The following is a 26,437-nucleotide window of genomic DNA, read 5'->3' as shown; positions in this document are numbered from 1 at the left end:
AGTTAATGTATCTCAGTGTTATCAGATTACAGGAATTACAGGGATGTTAATTGAGTAAACATCTCTAAATTAAAACATTCATCACTGTTGACATTAAGATGGCATCAACCCATGCTTTATTAGAAATAGATATCTCCCCTGGATATTAGCTGCTTAGCCAGCACTCTGGATTAAAGGTTCCTCTGCCCGAGCCCAAACTGAGGGAAATCCATTAACCCTTTATGGTCAGGGAGGTGTGGGAGAGGCATGTTGTAAAAAGATATGGCCAATTTACAGCAGGCTCTTCAGTGCTCCCCCCGGAGCCTCTCGCTGGTCAGATTGGCCCACTTGTCCTCCTTGCCCACCCTTCCTCTCCACACTCTATCTGGCCTGGCAGGTTTCCATGGAAACAAAGCTTTGGGAGAGAGAGAGAATGGTGGAGGGAGAGAGGGGCCTTAATGAGTGCTAGAATGTGTCTCGGTCAGATGAACACATATATCTTAGTACAGTGTGTGTGTGTGTGTGTGTGTGTGTGTGTTTTTGTGTGTGTTTGAGAGAGAGACAGAGAGAGAGAGACTCAGGCCAGCGTCGGTAGGATGCCAGGATAGTGAGCAGTGAAGTTTACACAAAACCCTCAGGCTTTGGACCAAATCCTGTGCAGGGGTGGATCTTGACGGTGGATCTTGACACTCCACTCCTATCTGTGTCTTAAGGTATGAAACCCCAGCACTGAACCTAAACAAGCCTACTACCCTCTGTTCTTAGTGCAATATACTGTGTATCCATCAGAAACACACAGGACAAAGGCCCTTTATATTTGTATTACATTTTCCCAAGACAAAAAAAATAAACAAGTTAATGTAATATGTACAACTTTACAATACCAGGTGCAGGAATAAGCAGTCATGAATACTTAAACTAAAGCACAAACATATGAGTCATGATGTACTGAGTTATACAGTAACGCTTGACACATGTATTTTTTCATTATGTTTTTATTACATAAACATAAAGGGATAAAAAATAAACAAATAATCTCTCAAATGAAATGTGTGCACCAGCATCAAGTGATTGCACAAAATATGAGCAAATATTCGAATGACAGCTAGTGCTTTGTAGTGTGCAGTATTCTGTAATGTTCTGCTGATTGCTGATCAGTTGTACGATCATTCAGATGCATGTTCCAGTGAATCACCTGTGGGGAGAGGTGGTGGGTGGAGTCAGAGTCTGTCCATTTTGAATAGCCAGTCCCCCTGACTATCTCTCTGTATCTCAGTAGATTTGCTCTTTGTGTTGGGCTCTTGTTGTCTCCAGGGACGGCACCAGTGCAAATGAGAGCAGCTGAGTGGCACAGTGAGAAGAGCTGTGAGCTGACAGGATTCAGGATGACCTCATGTCAGCCATTCTCAAGTGGCTTTGGCTGAGAGCAGGCTGGACTGCACACCAGTGGGCGGCTGACGAGGTTTCAGCCGGGATGCGCGCTGGCATGCAGATGTTCTGTAGGGGAAAGCGCATATGGCAGCGAAGGAGAGACAAACACACAAACACAGAGAAGATTTAGGGACACAAAAACCATTGGGATTTATGTCACTTTGTGTGTGTGTGTGTGTGTGTGTGTGTGTGTGTGTGTGTGTGTGTGTGTGTGTGTGTGTGTGTATGTGTGTGCGTGTGTGCGCGTGTGTGTGTGCGTGTGTGTGTGTGTGTGTGTGTGTTTGTGTGTGTGTGTAGGTGTGTGTGTGTGTGTCTGTGTGTTTGTTTATTCATCTGTTCCTTGGGTGTATGTGGGAACATGTTAAACAGGGATGACTGGAGGTTTATTTATTTTTATATGCAATTGTCAAAAGTGATGTAAATCAGATTGGCTTGTGTGTGATGCTTGACGTGTAGTTATATGTGTACTCGTCTGTGTGTATTTGTATGTGGGTGTATTTGTGTGTGCATCTGTGCAAGTGTGTGCATGTGCGAGTGTGCATTTGAGCATGCAGGTATAATTACTTGTACATGTACACTCTATGAGTGAACAGCTAACGAATGAAGAACGTGGGATCTGGACAGGAGGTTAGACAGGAGGTCATTCACATGTGCCCCGAGGCCAGGGGTTAGGACGGGACACATCCTCTGCCATCAAAGTGCCATTCACAAGCAGAGGGGGGAGTCACAGTCTGGACTGCTTTGACATCCATGCAGGGAAGCACCAGGTGCTTGCATTGTAATCCTACAATTCCAATATCTAAAACATGCATAGGGACTGAGGAGATGTGGCAGACAAGGCAATCAAACTGGCAATCTCTCTTTCTCTCTCTCAATCTCTCCCTCTCTATATCTCTTTCCCTCTCCATATATATGTGTGTACAGTATATCCTTGGTATATGCACAGTCTGACTGTTTTCCTCTGAAATTCAAATTCAGCTTCACTGGAATGGCTGCTTTGCAATTATTAAAAAAAAACAAAGTAAATGTGTATGTACATTTAATATATATTCACAGGCAGAAGGTCTCTCTGACATTATCCGTAACACCCAGCATCCTTCACAGACCTCAGGGGAAAACAGCCTTATCATTCAGCCTCACACACTCACCGCCTTCACCAGGAATAACCCATCTCTCCCTCTAACACAGACTGTGTGTATTATTCCACTCCTGTGATGTACAACTGAGAGACACCACCATTATGAATTTCCCACTAAATGTGACATAAGTGTTATGGGAAGCGGGTTTATGGAGTATTTCCTCCTCATAAATACTGCAATAGAACACAAGAGGACTTGGCAAGCCAGTCAGCCTTCATGCACATTGCATATATCATTTGTATTTGAATGAAGTACCCAAGCAGTGTTTATTTGGCTTTTAGTTATGCCATTTCATCAAGGTTTACTAGCAAACATGAGCATTTCTCAAGCTGTTTCATAACCCAATGTGCATCAGATTATGTAAATTGCACAATAAATAAAACAATATTAACAACAAATAATGATAAACAACAATTATGTGTCTTACACAAACAACAATGGAAGTCAGACACACAACTGTCCTTCTGTGTGGCAGTGCAGAGGCAGACAAAGGCCTTATTGTGTTTGAGCGAGACACTGACTGGAGCTATTCCTGTTTGATCCACAGGGGCTGTGATCTCCAAACCTGAAAAGAAGAAGATGTCACTGATGGAGATAGCCTCGGCCTGGGCAGAAACACAGCGTCTTTAAAGACAGGCTGCAACACACCCAGCGATCTCATCTCTAGAATAAGAAGGGGAGAACAGAAAGGAGGTGACAGCAGGAGCGAGACAGAGGGGACTGCAGTGAGGAGCAGAGGAGGAAGGACTGACCTGCCCCGACCCGACCCAGCCTGCCTTGCCCTGCCTTGCAGACATGATGGCCGGGAGGTCGCCGGGGTTCAGAGTGCCGCCTGTGAGCTGGCTGCTCCACATGGATCTGCTGCTGCTGTTGCTGGCCCACACCCCGGGGGCGCTGGCCCTGCCCGGTTACAGCTCCGACCCCAAGCGTGAGATTGTGGTGGAGGGGGACCTGGTGATCGGAGGCCTGTTCCCCGTGCACCAGAAAGGGGAGGGCATGGAGGACTGCGGCCGCATCAACGCCCAGCGTGGCATCCAGCGTCTGGAGGCCATGCTGTTGGCACTGGACGAGATAAACCGTGACGATCGCATCCTGCCCGGGCTCACCCTTGGCGCTCACATCCTGGACACCTGCTCCAAGGACACCTACGCGCTGGAGCAGTCGCTGGAGTTCGTGCGCGCCTCGCTCACCAAGGTGGACGACAGTGAGTACACCTGTCCGGATGGGTCCTACGCCATCCACGACGACGTGGCCCTGGCCATCTCTGGAGTCATAGGGGGCTCCTACAGCGACGTATCCATTCAGGTACGAGCTCACATTCATCCTCTGATGTGTAGGGTTTATTTGTTGCGTTCATGTAAAGTAGCCATGTTTAACACAATCTTTTTTTAATTAGATTCTGCACCATGGTGCATGTGTACCACATTAATGACATCCTATTATTTTGATAAGTGCCCACCACATTTCTTTCTACAGCACGTCTAAATTTGTCGGAAAAATTAAGCCAATCAAAATGTTTCGCTCCCGTGATCAGCCTCCGTGAATGCTGATGCGCATTAGCCCCATGGAATGCCAATCGGGCCCAGCTGAGCGTGACTGCTCACAGAGAAGGGAACATTCTACCAATGGGATGCCACATAGTAACAGGCAAATGTGGATGATTCAAACTGTACACTGAGGAGCCTTACTGAGCACACGTGGCACGTTACCATACCTGTCGCCCATATGCTTGGCTGAGCTAATTTAGTTTGCGCTCCGTTCAGAGAGCCTTCTTTGCCACTGGCAATTCAGACTGGCAGTCAGTCCGTCAAACGCAGACGTCTCACAGATGTTGAAAACGAGGAGGAGGAGGAGAGGGAGGGCGGTGGAGAGGGAGGGATGGAAGCTTCAGGGGTGTGATTTGATAAGTAGTGACTGGGATGGAGGGATGGAAGCTGTAGGGGTGTGATGCGATAACTAGTGACAGCATCATTGCCTTTGCTTTGGCTCCTCAGAGCGACTTGATAAAAGCCCTGGCCCGTTGTCACAGTGGGTTCCCAACAATGGCTTTGTCGATATGTTTGTACGTGCGAGCGATTCTGTAACACCTCCAATGGAGTGCAAACCCTGGAAGAGACTCACAGAGACAGGGAGATCGGATACCAGGATCTGACAATTTTGTTGGCTGCAGGCGGTCAAAGGCGCTGATTTACTACAGACTGCGGCTGTATCACACTAGAAGGTTAGGGAGGGTCCATGCTGGAAAAACCACACGGGCTGTTTGGAGATGACTTGCCTTTTGTGGACACTCAGAGGCAAAGGCAAGGCAGCTCCTCGCAGGGCCTTGGCATAGCTGTAGGAGGTGATGACTGGCCTCTGTCTTTCAGCTTTACAGACATGATAGCTGCAGGGCTGGGTCTGGGGGATGAGGAGCTTTAATAATGCAGTGGACAACTGCATGCATCTCAGTAAGTGTGTGTGTGTGTGTGCGTGCGTGTGTGTCTGTGTGTGTCTGTGTGTGTGTGTGTGTGTGTGTGTGTGTGTGTGTGTGTGTGTGTGTGTGTGTGTGTGTGTGTGTGTGTGTGTGTGTGTATGTGAGTGTGTCTGTGTGTCCGTGTGGCTGTGTGTGTGTGTGTGTGTGTGTGTGTGTCTGTGTCTGTGTGTGTGTCTGTGACTGTGTCTGTGTGTGTGTGTCTGTGTGTGTATGTGTGTCTGTGTCTGTGTGTGTGTCTGTGTGTGTGTGTGTGTGTGTGTGTGTGTGTGTGTGTGTGTGTGTGTGTGTGTGTGTGTGTGTGTGTGTGTGTGTGTGTATGTGAGTGTGTCTGTGTGTCCGTGTGGCTGTGTGTGTGTGTGTGTGTGTGTGTGTGTCTGTGTCTGTGTGTGTGTCTGTGACTGTGTCTGTGTGTGTGTGTGTGTCTGTGTGTGTATGTGTGTCTGTGTGTGTGTGTGTGTGTGTGTGTGTGTGTGTGTGTGTGTGTGTGTGTGTCTGTGTGTCTGTGTGTGTGCGTGTCGGAAGTGGGGCTGTTACTACCACTGTGTGTGTTCACTCTGTGATGTCCAAGCGGAGAGAGCTCTGTTCTGGTAGATGTGTCAGCAGAGCATGAGCTGTGGCTTGAATCCCAGCCTTCAGTGACAGAAGTGATACTTCATAAATGCAGAGCAATGCCTCCTCTGCAGTCCCAGACCTCATTTACCCGCTCCATCATCCCGCCAATTGCAGTGTCATCTCAGTAGCGGCCCCAGACCAGGTAAGACGTGACTCTGCACTGAGCTGCCTCAAAGGCACAGGGGGAGCAGTGCTCAGCCTCAGCCTCAGGCTCTTCAGCCCCAGAGTCCAGAGCTCTCATTAAATAGAACCAGCAGACAGGCTCACAGGTAGAACTAGAGCAAAAAGAAAGAAGAAAATAGGGAGGGATGGAGGGGGTGGGAGAGAGAGAGAGACATACCTGTACTTTGGTCACTGACAGCACAATGCCACAAAAAAAGGTTGACAAATAAGATGTCATTTTTGTTAAGGATTTTTCTCACGAGCCTCTCCGAGAGGAAAAACAAGTCTTTGTTTGACAGACATTTGGGAAGGTGTCTGTGTCCTCCTGAGTCTTATATGGGCTATCATTCTGGCAGTGGATGATGCTGAGATGTGTTCTATCCCATGTTAGTAAAATTGATTTGGAGTCATTTCTGCTTGTTTTAAAGCGGTGCTGCTGTCACACACACACACACACACACACACACACACACACACACACACACACACACACACACACACACACACACATTTGAGTCCTGCCAGTCTTAGCCCACTGACCGAAAGCTTATGGACATGCCCCAGACTTCCAAATATCATTACTTACAGCTTACATGTATAGCCTAGGTCTCTTATCTTAGCGACAATGGGCTGGTATTTGGTCAGTTTATCAAGGAAAGCTATGTCCATGTAGAGGTCATAGACACAGGCTACCTCCAGGATTATTACCTCTCTTTTAACCTTGTCCAAGAAAAAGACATCAGGGGTGTTAGGAATGTTGCAGAACACATCATCAGAGCTGCCAAACCAATCCGGTATTATACGGGAGTGTTTGTACAATGACACATTTGGGGTGCCACACACACACACACACACACACACACACACACACACACACACACACACACACACACACAGCTGGACCTTTTCCCCTCTGCATGCATTAACACACATCATCATTTTACTGAACATTTCCATGTTCAGAGTTCAATTGTAGTGATTTAATTTCATGTGAATCTTTAACCAACTGAAATCATCTCTTGTTGTTCTTCTTCTTCTCTACTTATCCGTCTTCTCTGAGCTCCATTCATTTTTAACTGTTTTTATTTTGATGCTGCTTTCCGCAAGATGTGGACGATTTATATGTTTCATTATTTCAATGCTGAATATCCATCATTGTGATGCTAATTAATACTTCATGGTCTTGCTAATTCTAGCCTGGAAATGGAATGAGTAGGTTGGACGGACTGATTGCTTGAGGCAGCTTCTAATGTATTCATACCCAGAGCTATCATCCGGTCTGATAATGGGGCTCTAACTTCCTTCTCCCTCTGGTGATGGCATGAATAGAGTGATGTGAGACATGGCTACCTTAGCCAGCCGGCCCCTCTCACCTTCACTGCACCGCTGCAACAAAAACAGCCACAGTCCAGATGTGTGAAGAGCTCCTCATCCTGCCCTCTGCTTTTGTGGAGCTAGTGGAAGCTGAGGAAGATGTTTCAGATGGAGATAGAAAAATAGCTTAACGTACTTAATTATGCATATAACAGAAACATTGTGCATACACTTGACAGCTGTATGACACTGCAGAGCAGACAGGGGGTGAGAGATCTTCCTCTGATGGGTGTCGAGGCAGAGGGCTGTGGGTGCAACGCTGGGGTCCTGGGCATCGCCCCAGGCTGCTCAGCCATTGGCTGTGTGGCTGTGAGGCACATAGGCACCCTGAGCTGTTGGCATGATGTTGCCATGCCGACACAAACTGAGGCTGTTGTGGGGGCCAGTGGGTGGAGCTGTAAGCCTCAGATGTCTGTCATAGGGGCTCTATGGGTGTGGTTGAGATTTATCACCAGTACCGAAGATGAAAACAGATAACATTGTTTGTTCCCCTGTTCTAAATGTGATGCCATGGCAGATATATGTGCCAACTTATCAGCATATCATTAATGCCCTCAAGAAGCTAATGTATCTATTAAAATAATATTAAAATAATAACCCCAACAACATGTATAGTAAATAGCTTAAGCTTCCTGTGGCGCTGCATTTTTGTTGAAGGGTTTAACTGTTCAGAGGGTCATGTGAGAAAGTGTCAAATATGTACGTACTTCAAACCACCATTTGCAGAAGGATATTGGAGAAAGTCTACTATTGCCCCTTCAAATGACGTATTCTTTCCTCTTGTCATACGTTACCCTTGTGTAAATGAACTAAAAAAAAAGTTGTTTATGTTGCATTAAACATTGAGGTGCTCAGAATAGACATAGCTTGCACAGTTTGGTCTGAGACAGCCTTACACCATCAAACATCAGACACTCCATGTTGATTGGTAACGCTCTGTGTTCTGCAATTACAAGAAGAACATCTAGCCCTGGAGCTTTCCAGTAATTAATTCATGGCTGAAACTCCAGCTCTTTTTTTCTGCTCATGCCCAGACCTGGACAGGCTTCTTGTGATGAGAGTGAGTCATTTGCTCGAGTGTGTCTGCTGCAGCTCTACTGAGCGCCCCGACGCTGTGTGAAGTGCCAGGGACTATGGAGCGGAATTTGAAATCCAAAACATTGCCATTTTATTTGTTCCTTTTTTTTAAGCTGAATTCTTGGCCTTTGTCACTGAAGACAGTTGTCATCACAAAGCTGCTGATTGATTTCATATCCTTGTGAAAAGGTGTTACAGTTACTGAGACCTGGTGCTCTACTGTGACATATCTGTTGCCATGACTGCTCATAGGTTTTAGTCCTGCTTTGACATTCTGAGACAGCATCCTTTCACCTCAATTTAAATTCATTCAAACTGAGATGTTCACATTTCCTCATGCTCAGAGATGAAATTGGCTTTATTTTCTCTGCCATTCAAAAATATCACACCTGCAATTGTGGTTAAAGAAGTAAGATAAACTTCACAATCCGCATGATGGCTGTTTGCACTCAAAAGGTATCACTGTAAATTCCCCATATTTCGTAGAGTCACTCAATGTGATCAAAGAGCCTGAATGCACTCTTGTGTTCAAAGATATGTATGCTCACAACCTATACTCCACCCACATATACTTTGGTAACAAACAGGGGGAATCAAATGCAGTGAATTATTTTATTGTATTTTTCTTTGTGATCACTAGATCTGTGGTGTTTGTATATTAATATTTGAATGGAATAGAAAGAGCAAGATGAGATCCAACTGAAAGGTTAATGAGACTTCATTAAAATATAAGCATCTATTCTGTACATTAAGAACAGTGACTCATAAACTGAACTATAGTAGACTCATTTCTGTCATGACATGGCAAACCCCCTTTTATAAGTTATGCATTGAAATTGACATTCATGGAGGCCCTTTCAGAAAGGTACCATAATTATTGGGATAATCACATAGGTTTCATGTGAATCCATAATTCATAAGTAAAAGTATAGAATGTGCGCCCTCCAGTAATAAATAATTTACAAGTGATTGGATAATTCAGGGGTTTAGCAGACTTTAATACTGAAGTCTCTCTCACAATATACATCCATTGTGACTGTTTTCCCTCTCTAGCATTCACTATGAATCCCTTCACAGTCTACACTTTTGAAAAGCACAATGCACCTTACTATCCACAGTTACACTAAAAGGGCCACACGATTCTAAATGAAGATATCTGGCTGAAATTGTTAGTTGATATTATTTAATGCATTTGCATTCTCCTCCTGTGGTTGTGTGGACAAAGACAAAGGAGGGGAAGACAAACAGATGGAAAGGCGGTGGATTTGTTGCAGTTGTTGCTTTGCAGTGCTGGACTGCTAGTGAGTTTGTTCTTGGCTGGGTGGCAGGTGACTGTGCTGCCAGATGCTCGAGGTTGCTGCCTCCTAAAGAGCTTCTTTAAGTGTGGCTGTGCAGCGCCCCCCCTGCCACTGCTGGGTGGATCAGTGTTTGATTAGAGAGATGTTCTCCTCCTGGTGTCTAACCGGGTCACTCCTCCACCTGCTGGAACACACTAAGGGAGGTTGCTTAGCAACCAAACTCTACTGAGCTGAGCTATCACGGGATCTTTAAAGTCAATGTGGCAAAACCTGTCGACCACAAACCTCTACACACGATGGAGAAGCTTGGCTTAAGCGCCAGCATGGTAGTGGGCAGTGGGGTGTGTGTTGTGCTGTGTGTTTTTCGCATGGGCACATGAGTTATGTGCAGCGAGGCCCCAGCCTGCAGCTCGGGGGATTTTGTGTTATTGCTGCAGGAGCACACTGAGAAAGCCTTCTGGGAAGAGCAGATGGGCTTTTCATGTTGAAAAAATCATGACATCTTCATGAGGTAGTGCTGCTGTGATCTGGAAGAGAGGCTGTTTATTCCATTGCTTGCTCTCGCTCTCTCTCTCTCTCTCTCTCTCTCTCTCTCTCTCTCTCTCTCTCTCTCTCTCGCTTTCTGTTAGTCTTTTCATGTGTACTAGGTCACAACCTTAACAAAAAGCTGTCTAAGATCCAAGCCCAGAAGAGCAAATACATGGCCTGCATATAGAACATAAAGATGTTTGTGCGATAGCTTAATGCATACTTTATGTATAGGATGAATCATCAGACTGTCTTGAGCGCCAGGTGCACCCAGCTGTTTGTGTAATCCGGTCATTACTTACAGTAACCTCTGCCACACGGTGGCAACTGAATCCCATTTCAGCAGCAAGCATAACTTCTTAGAATACTCCAACATTGTCATGGAATTTTCCATTAAAGGTTCTAGACATGAGAAGACCACAATAATTGTGGTTCCTGTGCTACACCTGTTGTCTACCACTGGTCACTGCCACTGTGTCAACTCTAAAATACCAATGATTTGGGCTTTCTAGTGGTGGACAGTTGCCACTCTCCACTCTCAGGGGTCTGAGACAATGAGACATCAGTGGTCAGAGGCATCTGTGTCACTGAGCCTGCACTAAAACGTCACTATGAGGATGCTCTGTGCTGTCCACCAACCCCTGGTAAGCCACTAATTCACTCAAAGATGCCCTTCTCACATATAACAGCAAAACATTCCTGATAGCCCAAACTTTAGCTCTCTTGATGGAAACGGGAGGAATGATCGCTCTGACTCCTTGGGTAACAGTTGTCCCCGGCCCTTGATGTATTTTGTTGCATCAGGGACATAAAGTACCTCAGCCAATCGTTGTAGAGCTTGAGCCTGTGATGTTATTTGTATACAGTATGAATGAGGACAGATGCATTCCAATGCCAACTGCCAATAGTTGTAAATGTTGTAATGTAAATCCACCGCAAACCCAATACAGTGAAAGCAGTATTTAGCATTTAAGTAGTTCCTTCTACTAAAACCTTTCCCATTCATGTAAGTGTGTCTCTGTCTTGAGGAATGAACAATAAGCAGAAAATGGTAATGAAAGTATAAGCTGGGGTATAAGGAAGGAGAGAAATGGTTCAAGAAATGGAGAAATGGAAAAGATATCATAGCTTCTTTACAGTCCTTTCCTAACTCACTTAGCAGGCAGCCCCAATGAGGCCATGGAAGTGTATGCTGCTGATATTTGAAGATTAGTAAAAGAAGCTTTCCCAGACTTTGAACCAAAGGGCCACTGAATATTTGAAAAACACAATTTTTTTGGCTGGGCTGGATCAAGAGCTTCAGGTTAAGTGTAGCTCGTAGATTGTAGCCTGACAATGTCATACTGATAATTCTAGTCAGAATATGAGCTGTGATTATGGGGCGTGTTTCAACAAAAAATGCCTCTTCGCTCAATCGGATACCTAGAACCAATCAGAGCAACGTAGTATGACCATCTGATACATTAAACTTTTACCGGATCACGTAGGAAGGACGGCAAAAATATATTTTCGATCGACAAATGCCTTGATCGCGTTTCTCTGATACTCTTTCAAAATGAATGCGCTGTCAATATCTTCTAAAACAGACTTGAATCCCCACATTTCAGCTCTACAGCAGCAGCAATGTTTGTTGAAAACTAATTCAACCCAAGCGTTGGTGACGTAGTTGATTACGTTACGGTTGATCATCTGTACATCATCGTATAAAGCCCGCCCTGACACTTTGATTGGCTGTAGTGTTTGGTCGGCAATAATTTCTCCCCAACGGAGCGATGCCAGACCGAACTTCCAGACCTCAAATGTTGTGGGCGGGGCTAAGTTTGGTCTGGTATCCAGGCTAGGGAGATGGGGGATGAGGAGATGTTACCACCGAAGTGGAGCGTACCGGTCAGGCTTCTAAAGTACTACCACCGACCCCATCGCAAAGCACTTGCAGAGGCACAGCTCAGCCAGTCAACACAATCTCAGCATTTCATTTAACAGTAAGCATTTAAGAATGACACTCCCATCATTGAACAGAACGCCTCTCAAAACAAATTGTGCTGAAGTCGGTGACTGGGCAAAATTTGGACACAAATGGTCAGCAAGACCCTCCCTGTCTGCTGGTATTCACACCTTTCATAACTAGGTAGATATCACCTATTCTGTGCACCACAGAAATTACACCAGACAGCTCTGCTGCATTGATCTTTGAGTGCACTTCCATACCTCCCTTTTGGGAAATGCACTGTACAGTCAAACTGACACCTTCTGCTGCTAAACTGTATGCACCAAATGGAGACAATGGCCTGCTTGAGCCTTACCAGATGGACTGTGATGGGATTGCAGTAGCACACTTGCAAGAGCAGACAATGGTCTCAGGCAATCAGTGCAGATACACCCTGTCAATATTATCACAGTCTTTACTTTTGTTTGGCAGCCTTTCAGATTCCTATTTTAGTTTAGCACAAAATCAACACAAAGTCAGCACCACCAATCAGAAAGCGTGCCTACTGCCCCTTTTCTCATATACAATCTGTGATCCAGTCAAAAGCAGATGGCATGCTGGCACAAGACATCATAGAGGTTATCCATAGTCCATGGTGCGGGAAAAAGATGGGAATTGACTACAGAGGCTTAAATTCAGTTACTGAACACACACGCTTTGCCCAGAACTGATGACATTCTAGATGCGCCGTATGGTTCTTCTGTGTTTAGTACCATGTAACTGGTACTACAGGGGCTATTCTGGAATACATGCTTGGTGTACCTTCGATGACACACCACTTAAAAGAGGTGTTTGACCGTCTCAGCCGTCATGTGACCCAGGCAAACTTGCATTGGTCAATCTTTCAGATTCCAGATTCTTTCAGAGTGCTGCGACGGTTTGATCCACCCTCAGAGGAAATGAAATGGATTACAACCCTCATGACCAGCTAGACTCAAGGGCCAAACCTTAGGCGGTTCACCATAATTGGCTGAAGCCTTACCATTCAAACACTTTGGTCCCCACCACTCCTGAGCACCGCGTCAAACTAACTGGTGACCCTCAACAGCTCACCGCACTTTCAGCTTCACGGCCTTATGTTTGCCAGGCTCCACAGGCTTGTGAGCCTATGGCATGTGGTCCTACATCTCCAGCAGTGAACAGTGCTCCATCTTATATATGTTTGATCTCATCTAAGGAAGTGGTATAGATAGAAAGTAGGAGTGGTCCAAGTACCGAACCCTGGGGTACACCAGTGGAGAGGTAATGAGATTTTGATAGCTGTCCCTGTCAAGAAACAGTGAATGAACATCCACTGAGATGCAAAACGAAACAAAATAACAGAATGACACATAATATCTAAAATGGACAATTTAAATTCATTCCGGTAGGAAATCTTGAGTGTATCCTTCTACATGTCGATATTAAGTTGTGAGACATTTAAAATAGATGTTTAGCAGTTAATTATATTAGCTGAACTTCTCTACTACTTCTGTAAGGGCAGCCAAAATGTTACCAAAGATGGAACACACCAGGTTTCATGCCATGTGGCAGAGGTTCCTGTAAGTAACAACTGGATTATACAAACAGCTGGGTGCAGGTGGAGCTCATGTCTGATGATTCAGCCTATACATGAAGTATGCATCAAGCTATTGCACAAGCATCTTTATGTTCTTCATTAGAGTGGTAGCCTAATTATTGCAGAAAATACAATTAATCTGACTATGATTAAATGACCTACAATATTACCAAGCAGGTGTTAGGGGTCATGGCATGGCTAATGAGAAGTCTCATTATGAACCTGAATGCATGAGACAGAACACAACCTAAAACCTACAATGAATGAATGGCATAAATGGTGTTATAGAGTAAGACAGTAGGGAAACAGGAAATCCCATAAGGTCAAAGATAGGAGATAAGAAGCAGCATAAAGAGATAAAGAGACAAAAAACTCTAGCGTGCTTGGTTTTGTACATCACAACCCATTGCTATGCATTTGCCACAAGCCAATCCCCTTTGGCTGCATTCTGTCCCTGATGCCCTAAGATAACATTCTCCTCCCACCAACCCCAGAGGTTACAATGGGCTAATCAAATTATGCAACTATGGCAGGTACTTAATTTTGCAATGAAACCATGATCAGGCTGCTGCCTGATTACACCATTGGGATCAAGACCAAACATGTTACATTCATATATGCACATAACTAGAGTTCTCTCTGTGACAGTGGGGGGATGGCTGTAGCAAACAACCGAGAGCTAAAGGAATGTAGGATGTAGTTATTATTTTCCAGGTTTAGAAACTGTGGTGTGACCATTGACTTTTGATCCCCTGGCCAAACAGTACTTGTCTATTTTCTGGATTTAATCATTCCCAGAGAGAACACTACTAATATACTGTACGGCAAGTAGTCAAAGGTTATTTCTTTGCTTACTCTTTTATTGGCTATATTTCTCAATTTGTGAAGGTGCTCATCTTCATGAAAATACCCATAGTTTTAACTTAATACATTTTATACATTCATATGCTCTCAGGCACAAGGTCAATAATTCCTGGGAATGCAGGAGTTGTGGTGACACAGTGACATGTAGGCTGTCCCTGGGCCGGAATTAATGTGTTGTTCCAGGACCTACACATGTACCATTCCAGGATCAAAAAGTGCTGTGAAAAAGCAAGCAATTCCTCTCCATCCTAATACCCCAGCTTTAACTACCATTTACAGCTTTGTGTTCATTCCTCAAGACCGAGGTACATTAGTATGAACAGAAAGGTTTTTATCACAGGAAATATTAACCAAACAAGGTCTAATAGCACAGAGTAACACTATTAAGCACACTATAGTGGCACCTTACTGTGTACATAATTCCTCTGAAGTAGCTGTTAAAAGCCACTTGACTCGTGGACTCCCTGCCTCACTTCCTATATGTTGAATTAGGTGGGAATTGAACCCAGGATCTACTACTTACTAGGTTACAACTATACCACCAAAACTGCTTAGAATTGCTGATCCCTCAATTTTTAGTATAGCCAGTTAGTTAGCTTACAATGCTATATCAACTTCTTTTCAGAAGTCAAATAAAGCATTACACAGCCTTAACCTACAACCACGCCGCTATACTCGTTGTGTTTGCAGTGGATTTACATCTAGTGGCAATTTGCCACTCAGAGATAACTAACTGAAGATGTAAGGGGGTAGGGGTAGACTCACACATCTGCAGGCTGGCAGGAGGAATCAGAAGAAATGTAAACCTAGAGCAGCTTCAAATGAGATTTTTACTCTCCAGCTGTTATCTGCAATATGCGATTAGTCTGAGATACTCTCAATGATAGCACAACAGATACATTTCTTTAATTAAATGCATTCAAATGTGCCCTTTCTTTTTGTAGTAAGAGGAAGGAGACTGCGCAGTCGGCCAGGCAAGATAGATTTGCAATTCATGGTTGCAGAATGGAATGGAATGAAGAATGAGACAAGATTTAGATTAACTGCACTATTAATGCTGGGTTTTAAAACCACTGATAGATAGAGGTGGGGGTTGGTGTTAAAGAATAATGCAGTGCATATTTCTAACATTTATGGACTCCTTTCAAGTTCTACACTAGACTCTCTGGAGAGGCACTTTGGGTTCTGTGAATTTCATCAATAGGCCACTTCTATGTCCTCTACACAGGAGAAAACAAGGTCATGTCAGGCAAAAGGAGGTCAGGGAAAAAAAATCTTATAGAAAGACTAAAGGAAAAACAAACTTTCAAAAAACATCTCCACTAAGGTAAATATTCAGCTCCTTTGGCATGACTACCATAGGTACAAATATTTTTTTTATAATTTCTGAATGTCAATCATTTTTGTATTGCATTCAAAAAAATCTCTCATTCTCTGCCACTCCTCTGTTGGCAGCTATCTGCTAACAAGATTAAATAGGCTGTCAAGACAACTTATGTTAGGGGAAGGTGTGTTTTTATTTTTGGATTCTGTCTTTTGACGATGAACCCAAAGTTAAGATCACGTCTGTGGAGGATGGAAACCTCAAGGGAAACCTTTCTTGACAGCCCCCCCCCCCCCCCACACACACACACACACACACTCTCTTCCATTTACCAGAGACAAACCTTTGTCTCAGAACTATTTCCATAGAAACAAACATAAAAAAGTATGATCAGCCAGTGTAGGCTTCTTTTCTTGGGAATGAAAAGCTGAATCAACACAGGTGGAACAACACACTAAGCTATACTGTAGCTGTGTGCAGATGAGATTCTGCCAATACCTGCATTTCTCGAGAATTTTCTCACATTTTCTCACACTTGAGTTTCTTCTTCAAAGATGAATTATTGCTGAACATTATTGTACACATTTGTACTCTCTCTCTCTCTCTCTCTCTCTCTCTCTCTCTCTCTCACACACACACACACTCTCTCTCTCTCTCTCTCTCTCTGTCTCTCTCTTTCCAGAAACTGATCATCATTAATCAATTTAAGCTATAACTACATTTTCGTGACATTTCATTTTAAAGTACACGAGTATTTTTTGTATAGAACTCTGTCATGCCATGCCCTCAAACTATGAAGGAGGAGGAGTTAAGTGTGTGTTCCTGTAACAGTCGGGAATGAGGTAATAGTTCTGTGATTGCAGGGTATACTGCAAAGAACACTGTACTGATAGTTAGGAGCCTGTACTCAACATCAAACTAACACTATAGTAATGTACTGCAGTGCTACTATATTATCACATGGATATTAAGCTCTAACTGGTTGCAATGTAGATATTTTACAGATTTAATTCAGAATCCAGTATGCATTTGTATCAAAATCCATGATTCAGTTTGAACAAAATCCCATTATAATGAGCATAACACTATTTGCTACTCCTGTAAATATGATCATGACCTGTCTCTCTGTATTCTCATTTTCACATCAGGGGGTGAATTGCTAGACAGGCAACAACCCCAGATGCTTGAAGACAGCTTTGTGGATGTGTGGATGTGGAGTCCACAGTGACTCCATGATCTTATTAGGCAATCAGAAACATGACAATGTGTGAGGCAGGCTGTTTGAGTGTAGAGATGAGAGCTACGAAATGCCTCTGTGACCAGGAACTAATCATCGGGATGTTAATGCTTTTTTGGCTTATTGCACTTATTTCCCACAAACCTCTCCTGATTTACTAAATATAGTCTGTTTGTTTCGGGGGGGAGCAACAATGTTTCTTATTATGTCAAGATAAAATATGCACACATATTATACATCTGTTTTAAAGTGTGGATGTCACTGTTTTAAACTGATATCGTTCCACTTTTCATTCAGTCTGACAATTATGTCGTGGCATGGTCGGTCTAAGGGTGAATCTTTTTCTGTTGATACAGGTGGCAAACTTGCTTCGTCTGTTCCAGATCCCTCAAATAAGCTATGCCTCAACCAGCGCTAAACTGAGTGACAAATCCCGGTATGACTTCTTTGCTCGCACTGTTCCACCTGACTTCTACCAGGCCAAAGCCATAGCGGAGATCTTACGCTTCTTCAACTGGACCTACGTATCCACCGTGGCCTCAGAGGGTGACTATGGTGAGACAGGTATCGATGCCTTCCAGCAGGAGGCTCGGGCACTCCAGATCTGTATTGCAATTTCGGCCAAGGTGAGCCGCTCCATGGACCGCTACAGCTACGAGAATGTGATTCGCTCTCTGCAGCAGAAGTCCAACGCCAAAGTAGTGATCCTGTTCACACGCAGTGAGGATGCACGAGAGCTGCTTGTGGCTGCCACACGCATGAACGTCACCTTCATCTGGGTGGCAAGTGACGGCTGGGGCGCTCAGGAGAGTGTGGTGAGAGGCAGCGAGGCGGCAGCAAACGGGGCCTTCACCATCGAGCTGGCCTCCTATCCTCTTCCCCAGTTTACCGAGTATTTCACCAGCCTGAACCCTTACAACAACACCCGAAATCCATGGTTCCGAGAGTTCTGGGAGCACAACTTTCAGTGCAGCCTCCATAACGTGAGCTGTGCAAAGCACTCCCTCAAAGACAGCAAATTCGAACAAGAGTCGAAGATCATGTTTGTAGTGAATGCAGTCTATGCCATGGCACACGCCTTGCATAACATGAGACAGGCTGTGTGCCTCAACAACACTAAGGTCTGCAGTGCTATGAAACCAGGCAACGGCCGCAAGTTCTACAAGGACTACATTCTGAAGACCAAATTTGATGGTGAGTATCTGTGTTTGGAACAGGGAATTACCCTGTGGTCTCGTCTGCTTGTACTGTATGGCTGGGTTACCGCTGATCAGTAGCACAATGTTCACGTAAGTACCGAGAGGGAGTGACCTTTTTTTTAACATTAATTGTGTGGTAATATTGTGAAATATCATATTGTAAATATTAGGGTTAGGGTATTAAAGGAATCCTAAACACACATCTCTTCATGTTTTATGACTAACTGTTTTTCTTTTGAATGGAGCATGAGGGCATGATGGTGGAAAGTCAGGTACATCAGATGAAGACCGGGTGCTGTAGATCAGTGGGTCAAGAGAGGGCTGCATAGCACAGATAACATATATCAAATGCAGAATCATTAGCAAAATCAGGTTAACCATTATTTCCACTATTACCATTAGGAAATGGTATACCACCCAAGCCTATCAATTAGCCCATTCTTGGATTTTGATGTGTTCTTTGTGCAGCATGCAAGACACAGTATGCAGATATATATAATAAATACATCTGTTTATATATAGATGTAACTATTAAAATTCTGTTCTGTATTTGTGCATTACATACTTTAATACAAGCTGGGTTGACAAGATTATCAGGATTATCTTGTCGCATTTGCATCCCCCTGATGATTGCACCACCATACAAGATTGATCAAGGCGTCTAAAAGCCTCTAATTTATTCCTCAATAGCCCCTCAGCAACTATCAAATTGAATAATATCAGTGACAGCTCCAGACAAATAAACACCTGCAGGGAATTTTGGATTCATTTAGGTTCTTTTCATTTTGCGTCACATGATAAGGTTGCATTATAGCCATAATTATCATGCTTGCAAACAGCCTTGTCACACTCCAGGCGAGAAAAGGATTTGGCCCCAAAAACATGCATATCTCCGTCACAGACATCAGTGAGGTACTTAGCAGAGAAAAAATCATAACCTTGTCAGATGCTATCCTCTCAGAAGCAACCGCCTTGAATTATGCATGCTCCCTTTTGTGTGCAGCACATTCTCCATGTTCAGAGGCTTTTGTCTAAATCCTTTAGCATTCCCGCAAGTGGGCCAACACCCCCATCCCTTGTTTTAATACTAGTATAGAGCTTGGATTTACTGTTTGAGCTTGGATTTACTGCAGCAGCAGCAGCATCTCTACATATGGCTTCTGCAGACTATGCTTGCAAAGACCATACCATCCTTGTATGTGAGATGTTTGCTGGGTCTCAGACCTGCCAGGCTGGTCCAGCAAACATCTCAAATAGCTGTTGATCTGAGATGCAGCCACCAGGGAGTTTCATGCTGGAACACGTTTCACTGAATTGATATAGAAAAGGCAAATATCTTCTAAGATGACAGAGCGAGAGCAGATGCCATGATTATGTTTTTGTTGACAAATTAGCCTTAGCCTAATCTTTCTCCCGAATGGACTTCATTTTCAGTAGTCAATATGTACAAACTTCAGAGGGTATTATTTTGCTGGTGGAGCACTACATAAAGTTATTTGCCAAAGTTTGTACGCAAGGGAAGTAATCTAATTTATTTGTTCCAATTTAAACTTGGGAACAACTTTGTTTGAAACAAGAGAAAGAAAAAAAGAAGCTAGTAGAAGGCAATGAGAGCAGATTAAATCAAAGAGTGTGGACAGCTCTGTGAGCCTATCCTCTGGCTCCTGTTTTGTTTAGTGCAATCCATTGTGTCTAATGCTTTAGTCAAGCAGTCCTGGGAATATCCAGGGCTGTTGAACTAATCATAGTTGTTAGGTGTAAGAAACACGGTGTTCGTCTTGATCACGTCTATTTTATAGATTACTTTACGTATCTGTATTGTTCCTGAACTACAGCAACCCTATTCACCTACTGCCTGAATTGAACTCTAAAAAAATGTGTTAGTTGTGTGTGATACTCACTAATCACTAATCAAGATTGTTTTTTAGCTTTTTTAGGAATGAAGAAGTAACGGATGAATTTTACAAACTCAAACCTTTTGATGTGTTTGATATAGTGTGTCTTACTGACTCCTGTTAATCTTCGGTCTTTACATGCAGCCCCATTCCGACCAGCAGACAGTGATCACGTTGTTCGGTTTGATGCTGTCGGTGACAGTTTGGGCCGCTATAATATCTTCCACTACCACAAGGAGGATGGCAAGTACATGTACCAGAAAGTGGGCTACTGGGCTCAGAGCCTGACCCTCAACACCACCCTGATCCCATGGGAGAGCCAGGCGGTGCCCACATCCCAGTGCAGCGACCCATGCCGCCAGAACGAGATCAAGAGTATGCAGCCGGGCGACGTGTGCTGCTGGATCTGCATCCCCTGCCAGGCTTACCAGTACCTGAGAGACGAGTTCACCTGCGCAGACTGCAGCTTCGGCCAGTGGCCCCTGGCCAACCTGACGGGTTGCTACGACCTGCCGGAGGAGTACATCCGCTGGGAGGACGCGTGGGCAGTCGGCCCGGTGACCATCTCCTGCCTGGGCATCATGTGCACGCTGTTTGTGGTGGGGCTGTTCTTCAAGCACAACGACACGCCAGTGGTGAAGGCGTCGGGCCGCGAGGTCTCCTACATCCTGCTCCTGGGCGTGCTCATGTGCTACTGCATGACCTTCATCTACATCGCCAAGCCATCGGCGGCCGTGTGCACCCTGCGGCGCCTGGGCCTGGGCACGTCCTTCGCTGTCTGCTACTCGGCACTTCTCACGAAGACCAACCGCATCTCGCGCATCTTCAACGGGGTGAAGGGCGCTGGGGCGCAGCGGCCACGCTTCATCAGCCCCACCTCGCAGGTGGCCATCTGCGCGGCGCTCATCTCCTGCCAGCTGCTGGTGGCCTTGGGCTGGCTGCTGGTGGAGGCGCCGGGCGTCAGGAAGGAGGTGACCCCCGAGCGGCGCAACGTGGTCACGCTTAAGTGCAACAGCAAGGACTCCAGCATGCTGGTGTCACTCACCTACAACTGCGTGCTCATCATCTTGTGCACCGTCTACGCCTTCAAGACCCGCAAGTGCCCCGAGAACTTCAACGAGGCCAAGTTCATCGGCTTCACCATGTACACCACCTGCATCATCTGGCTGGCCTTCCAACCCATCTTCTACGTCACCGCCAGTGACTACAGGGTAAGTTATTTTTTTATTTATTTATTTTTAGTCTAAATAGCAGGATTTATTTAGAACCTGCTGGTGCTCTTGAGTGACAGCTGGATGGATGGTATGAGCTGCCAGCTCTCCCTACAGTTGACTGTGCGTGTGACAGTTGTATGGGAACATGTTTAACAAGGAATTTTCATGTAGGCTTTCCAGAGTGAAGCTGATGGCAGCTTGTGCTCCAGTGATACAACAGTATTTCTTTGGTATAGTTGTTTTTGTGTTTCCAAAGCTGATCTCACATCATTGTGTTTATGAAAAGGTTGCCACAGGGGGAGATTATTTGCAGTATGTTTGTTGGGTTTCCAGCAGAGAGTGAATATCATCAGAACTGTTTCTAAATGAAATGAAGAAACAACATTGCTAAAATCTCTGTAGTTTAAATAATATATTGCTTTAAATAATGCATTACTTGAAATAACTGAGAATTTTCTCTCATGTATTTGCAGTATCCACATGAAGTTTGAGTTTGCCTTATTGAATCTTTTTGTGTGGTACCTGCAGATTTAGATGACAGATAGATAGATCCCTTTGATGGGCTGTCTTTAGTACTGATAAAAGGAGTAGCTTGCTTTTCATGTGGCTGGAAAATGTGTTCCAGCAGAGAACAAAGGAACAGGAGACATGATATCCTGGCAAATGAAGGGCGTATATGAGTGGAGCGCCACATTCTGACGGAACGTCTTTGAAAATGGTTACTTCATGGCCACTGCCATTCATGTTATTTTGAGGAAATAAATGTATGTTTTTCAGATTCATATACAAGACCCTAAAGGATTTCAGTACATTAAAGCTATTCAGAGTCATCTAATAACAGCCATAGCTTGGTTTTGAATCAATTATATTTGTCATAATTTTTACAGCCTAGATGAATGTATGTATGTATGCATGTATGCGTGTGTGTGTGTGTGTGTGTGTGTGTGTGTGTGTGTGTGTGTGTGTGTGTATTTGAATGAGTGTGTGTGTGTGTGTGTGTGTGTGTGTGTGTGTGTGAGTGAGAGAGAGAGAGAGAGAGAGAAAGAGAGAGAGAGAGCAAGTCTGTGTGAATGTGTGAGCATGCATGCATAAGTAGGTGTGTGAGTGTGAATTTCTGAGGTGGGGCAGGTCGATGGGCAGGCGGGGTTCTACAGCCTCGGGGGAGCGTGTCTGAGGGGCAAATCAGCTGTTGCACATAGCCGGAGAGGCTTACTATCACATCCTGTGGAAGCTTAACGTCTAATAATGAACACTTGAAGCCACACAACTGTGCCTCATGAATACTAAGAATCTTAATACCAAATTTCATATTAAAGTGAGGGGGAGAAGAATGACTTGAGAGAGGATGGGGAAAAAGAGAGTGGACCACTATGATAAGAGAAAGATAGAAACAGACAGTGTGTGTGTGTGAAAGAGAGAGAGATAGAGATAGAGAGAGAGAGAGGATGAGAGAATGAGACTCCCAAGGGGCCCCATCTTTTGTCCATAGAGGTATTGGCTCCGTGGAGGTTGAGTGCAGGCATGAGAGGAGGTGGGGGAGGGAGTGGTAGAGGCACAGGATGTTCCTGCTCTCACAGAGGGCTGTGTGGACTGGAGTGTGAAGAGGAAGGACTGGATTCCAGCTGCGGCCTGTGCTTTGGGGCTAAGGGGTGCCCGACAAACAGTAGCATCAGGCTGGCCTAGAACTCATGCACTTGTAAGGGATTGTAAAGAGGTAGAACCTATAAATCATACGCATATCAGATCTGCCAAACAAAAAGAAATTAACCATACACAACTACTCATACTCTAAATACTTTTGTGAAAGAAATGCAGCAAAACTTTGATATGCCCCCTGTAAAGAGTGCATTTTAAAACCATGTGTTTAAACCCTGTATGGCAGTTGTATCCATGACCAAAAGACAAAAGAGGGATTCTTCTACTAAGAGAAATGACATCCATCTCGTTTTCTAAGGAATCACTGATTTGATGAAAAATGAATATTGATGGAGGCCAAGGGCTGTTTTTCATATTTAATGTCTAATATATATGCAGTTCCAGAGTGCCTTTAAGTATGAAAACTGAATATCTAGGAGCACAGCGCCAGTAAGGCTGTGCTTTGACTCACTCAAAGACTAAAGTTTTTTTTTTTATCTTGCCAAAAAAAAGAATTGAATAATTGTCTTGGTTCACCTTGTCCTGTCTGCCTGCATTTCAGGTATTTCAGAAACTGACATCTGGCATGTCATTGCTTGCTTGATGCGTTTTGAAAGTCACTGTCTGTATCGTATTGTGATGCCTGGAGGACTAAATTCTAATTCTATCATGTGGCATAACTCAACTTGTTTGATTGACACTTGATGTGAGAGAGACACACTGGTGTCAGAGTACTTATAGTCACAAGGATGGGTGAGATAGAAACACCCTTAAGGAAAGAGACAATGGCACCGGGCAGCCGCTCACACATGTTCCATACTCCCATCCATATGCCCTTGACTGAGAAATATGAGTGTTCTCATGACATGCAAATGGAATAAACACACCAAAATAGTCTGAGAAGATAAGAGTAGGCACAGACGGGGCAGGAATGGCTGAAGACAAGATGGCGCTCATGTGCAATGCAAACCAAAGAGCATTTTTTAAGGGTGATTCAGAATGTCATTTTGGACAAGGTCTTCTAAAGCGGAGGAGCACTCAGACTGAAACACTCTTATGAATGCAGTTCTGGGTGGCTTGTCCCATATTTGTTCCTTGTTGAGGAAGTAACAACCCTTACTGGAAAGTCAGACAAATCCTGAGCACATGGCTCCTCGTTAGAAACATCCTCTGCATTATTAAAAGCACTTACACATATTCTTACGCAATACAGTTATCTCAGAAATGGCTTGGGGTCTATTTTTAGGGCAAAAATGGAAACAACTTGAAACAACTATGGTTTTAAACCATGATCTAAGTGTTAAGAGAGCCAGACGCTCTCCCCAGGAAGCTAAATGGTTACAGCTGCTGACCTCACCCCAGCTAGTGACTCTGTTGGGTTTGCCAGGGGGGCTGAATAGTGCATCACCCGTAACTTGACAGACTTCACTGGGAGTTTCTGTCATGGCTGTTGATTTAGTTCCATGAGATGAGTGAAACTACCACTACTAATTAATTCTAAAAACGTTCTTGAAACATCCCCATTTAGTGGTTGGAACATTGATTTTGTCAGTTTTTTTGTCTTGTTTTGGCAGACTTATTAACAAATCCTTATCACCACAAACATTTCAATTTAACAGGCCTATTCTTAATGTTCCCCGTTCAATTCTAAAAATGTAATTTTTATGTTAGGAGAATATTGTCTCAACCTTTCATTGCATATGTAACACTAACTAACAATGCTCCCATATGGCTTGGCTGTTGAAAGAATCTTTCTGGATGGAGTCCCTGTGTGCTACACATTTTAATGCCTATATTAGGATGCAGGGGAACCACCTAATTTACCTACCATAGCTACTGCTGAGCACTGTGCTCTGAGGAAGGAATGCTGGGAGATGAAAATGATAATAAAACTAATGGCTAAAATAGCAGAAAATCCCCTGCAGAGAAACACACCTTCAGTAGATACAGAATCACTGATCAGTGTTGTAGCATATAGAACCAAAAACCCAAGACATATTCTTTTTTGGGGATATTTATTACATGGGAGTTCCTCTTGCCCCACACCCAGGTTTGTCTACAGACTCACTCATACACTCCTTGTGCCCTGCAGGTGCAGACCACCACCATGTGCATCTCTGTCAGTCTGAGTGGCTCCGTCGTGCTGGGCTGCCTCTTTGCTCCTAAGATCCACATCATCCTGTTCCAGCCGCAGAAGAACGTCACATCTCTCAGAGTGCCCACCGCCCGTTTCAGTGTGACCACAGGACCTGGGTCCAGTTTCTCACAAGGTAGCGCCTTCATTTTAGTCATTGTAATCATCACCATCATTGTTAACTTCAAAATACAATGCCGGTATGAAAAATTCAAAATGCAACATTACAGTTGCACCCACCGGCATTTTCACAATCATCAACGTCCTCATCATCATCATCATCATCATCGTCATCATCATCATCATCATCATCATTTTCACAATTGCACTCATCCATTTTATATTCCTTACCATTTTTGTTTGAAACCTCTAGTCATAAGTGAAAATCTTGTAATAATCTTCAGTAAAGACTAAATGACTATTTAAGATCAGTCAGAATACATGACACAAGATTCTTGGTCCGCCCCATGGGATGTATTGCCACAGCTTGTCTCCAACCACTCACCATCAACGTCATATTTTCAGAGGCTCACTCGCAACCCACTCTGCCATCAGCTGCCGTCTTGCTGAGGAAGCTTATTTAGTTTGCCAGGACCAGCGTAGTCATAACCACATAATTACAGTTTCAGAGTTGTCTTTGCAGTGCTGTCACTGAACCATCACAGACGAACGATATTCACACACATGACACTGAAAATGTTTCCTTCCCTCCTCTCCTCTTTGTCCTTTTCCTCTCTTGCATTATGGATGTGCCCCCTCTCCTGCCCATCTCTTCAGCGTCAGCCTGCAACACTGTTCCAACGGTGTGCAATGGCCGAGAAGTGGTGGACTCCACAACATCCTCATTGTAGAAGCTGAACCTGTGTTCCTCTGCCAGACATGTTATACAGAGTTATATAAGTGCTAGTCAAGAATCTGGTGTTATTTTATTGAGGCGGTTAGACCGAAGACCATCCTGATTATGTTGTCCTCAGCGTGCTGTGAGTACAATGTCCCAATTCTGTTTTTCTTTCTCTGACTAATAGATATGATAAATGAGAAGCCAATACAATTCAGTATACCCCTTTCTTATTATCAAAAAAGGTAAATGATTATTTGAGACATGGAGTAAATTATAGTAAATCTGTTCAATGTACAATATACAAGATGTTTTTAATGTAGATTTTGGTGAAACCAGTTTGTGCTTTCTTGTAATTTATGTAAATAAAATGTGTTTTTTATGAATATGAGTAAAGTTTAGAGTGTTGCTTCTTTCTTTCGGTTTGCTGGTGTCTGGGGGGGTCTCTAACTTCGGGCACTGTTTACTGAAACCTGGCT

The 26,437-nt window shown here is 44.1% G+C and overlaps 1 protein-coding gene across 1 annotated transcript; it reads left to right on the top strand.

Annotated features, from left to right (window-relative positions):
* Window positions 1-3,344: 3,344 nt before the first annotated feature.
* grm2a (glutamate receptor, metabotropic 2a) lies at window positions 3,345-25,971 on the top strand (the record flags this gene model as incomplete). Its single annotated transcript, XM_080846606.1, has 5 exons — window positions 3,345-3,854; window positions 17,400-18,237; window positions 20,282-21,348; window positions 25,079-25,256; window positions 25,898-25,971. The coding sequence occupies 5 exons, from the start codon at window positions 3,345-3,347 to the stop codon at window positions 25,969-25,971; spliced, it is 2,667 nt and encodes an 888-aa protein (XP_080702732.1).
* Window positions 25,972-26,437: the final 466 nt, after the last annotated feature.

This window comes from Sprattus sprattus, assembly GCF_963457725.1.
Source record: "Sprattus sprattus genome assembly, chromosome: 10".
Taxonomy (NCBI): domain Eukaryota; kingdom Metazoa; phylum Chordata; class Actinopteri; order Clupeiformes; family Clupeidae; genus Sprattus; species Sprattus sprattus.
This window is presented reverse-complemented; position numbering and strand designations above follow the sequence as displayed.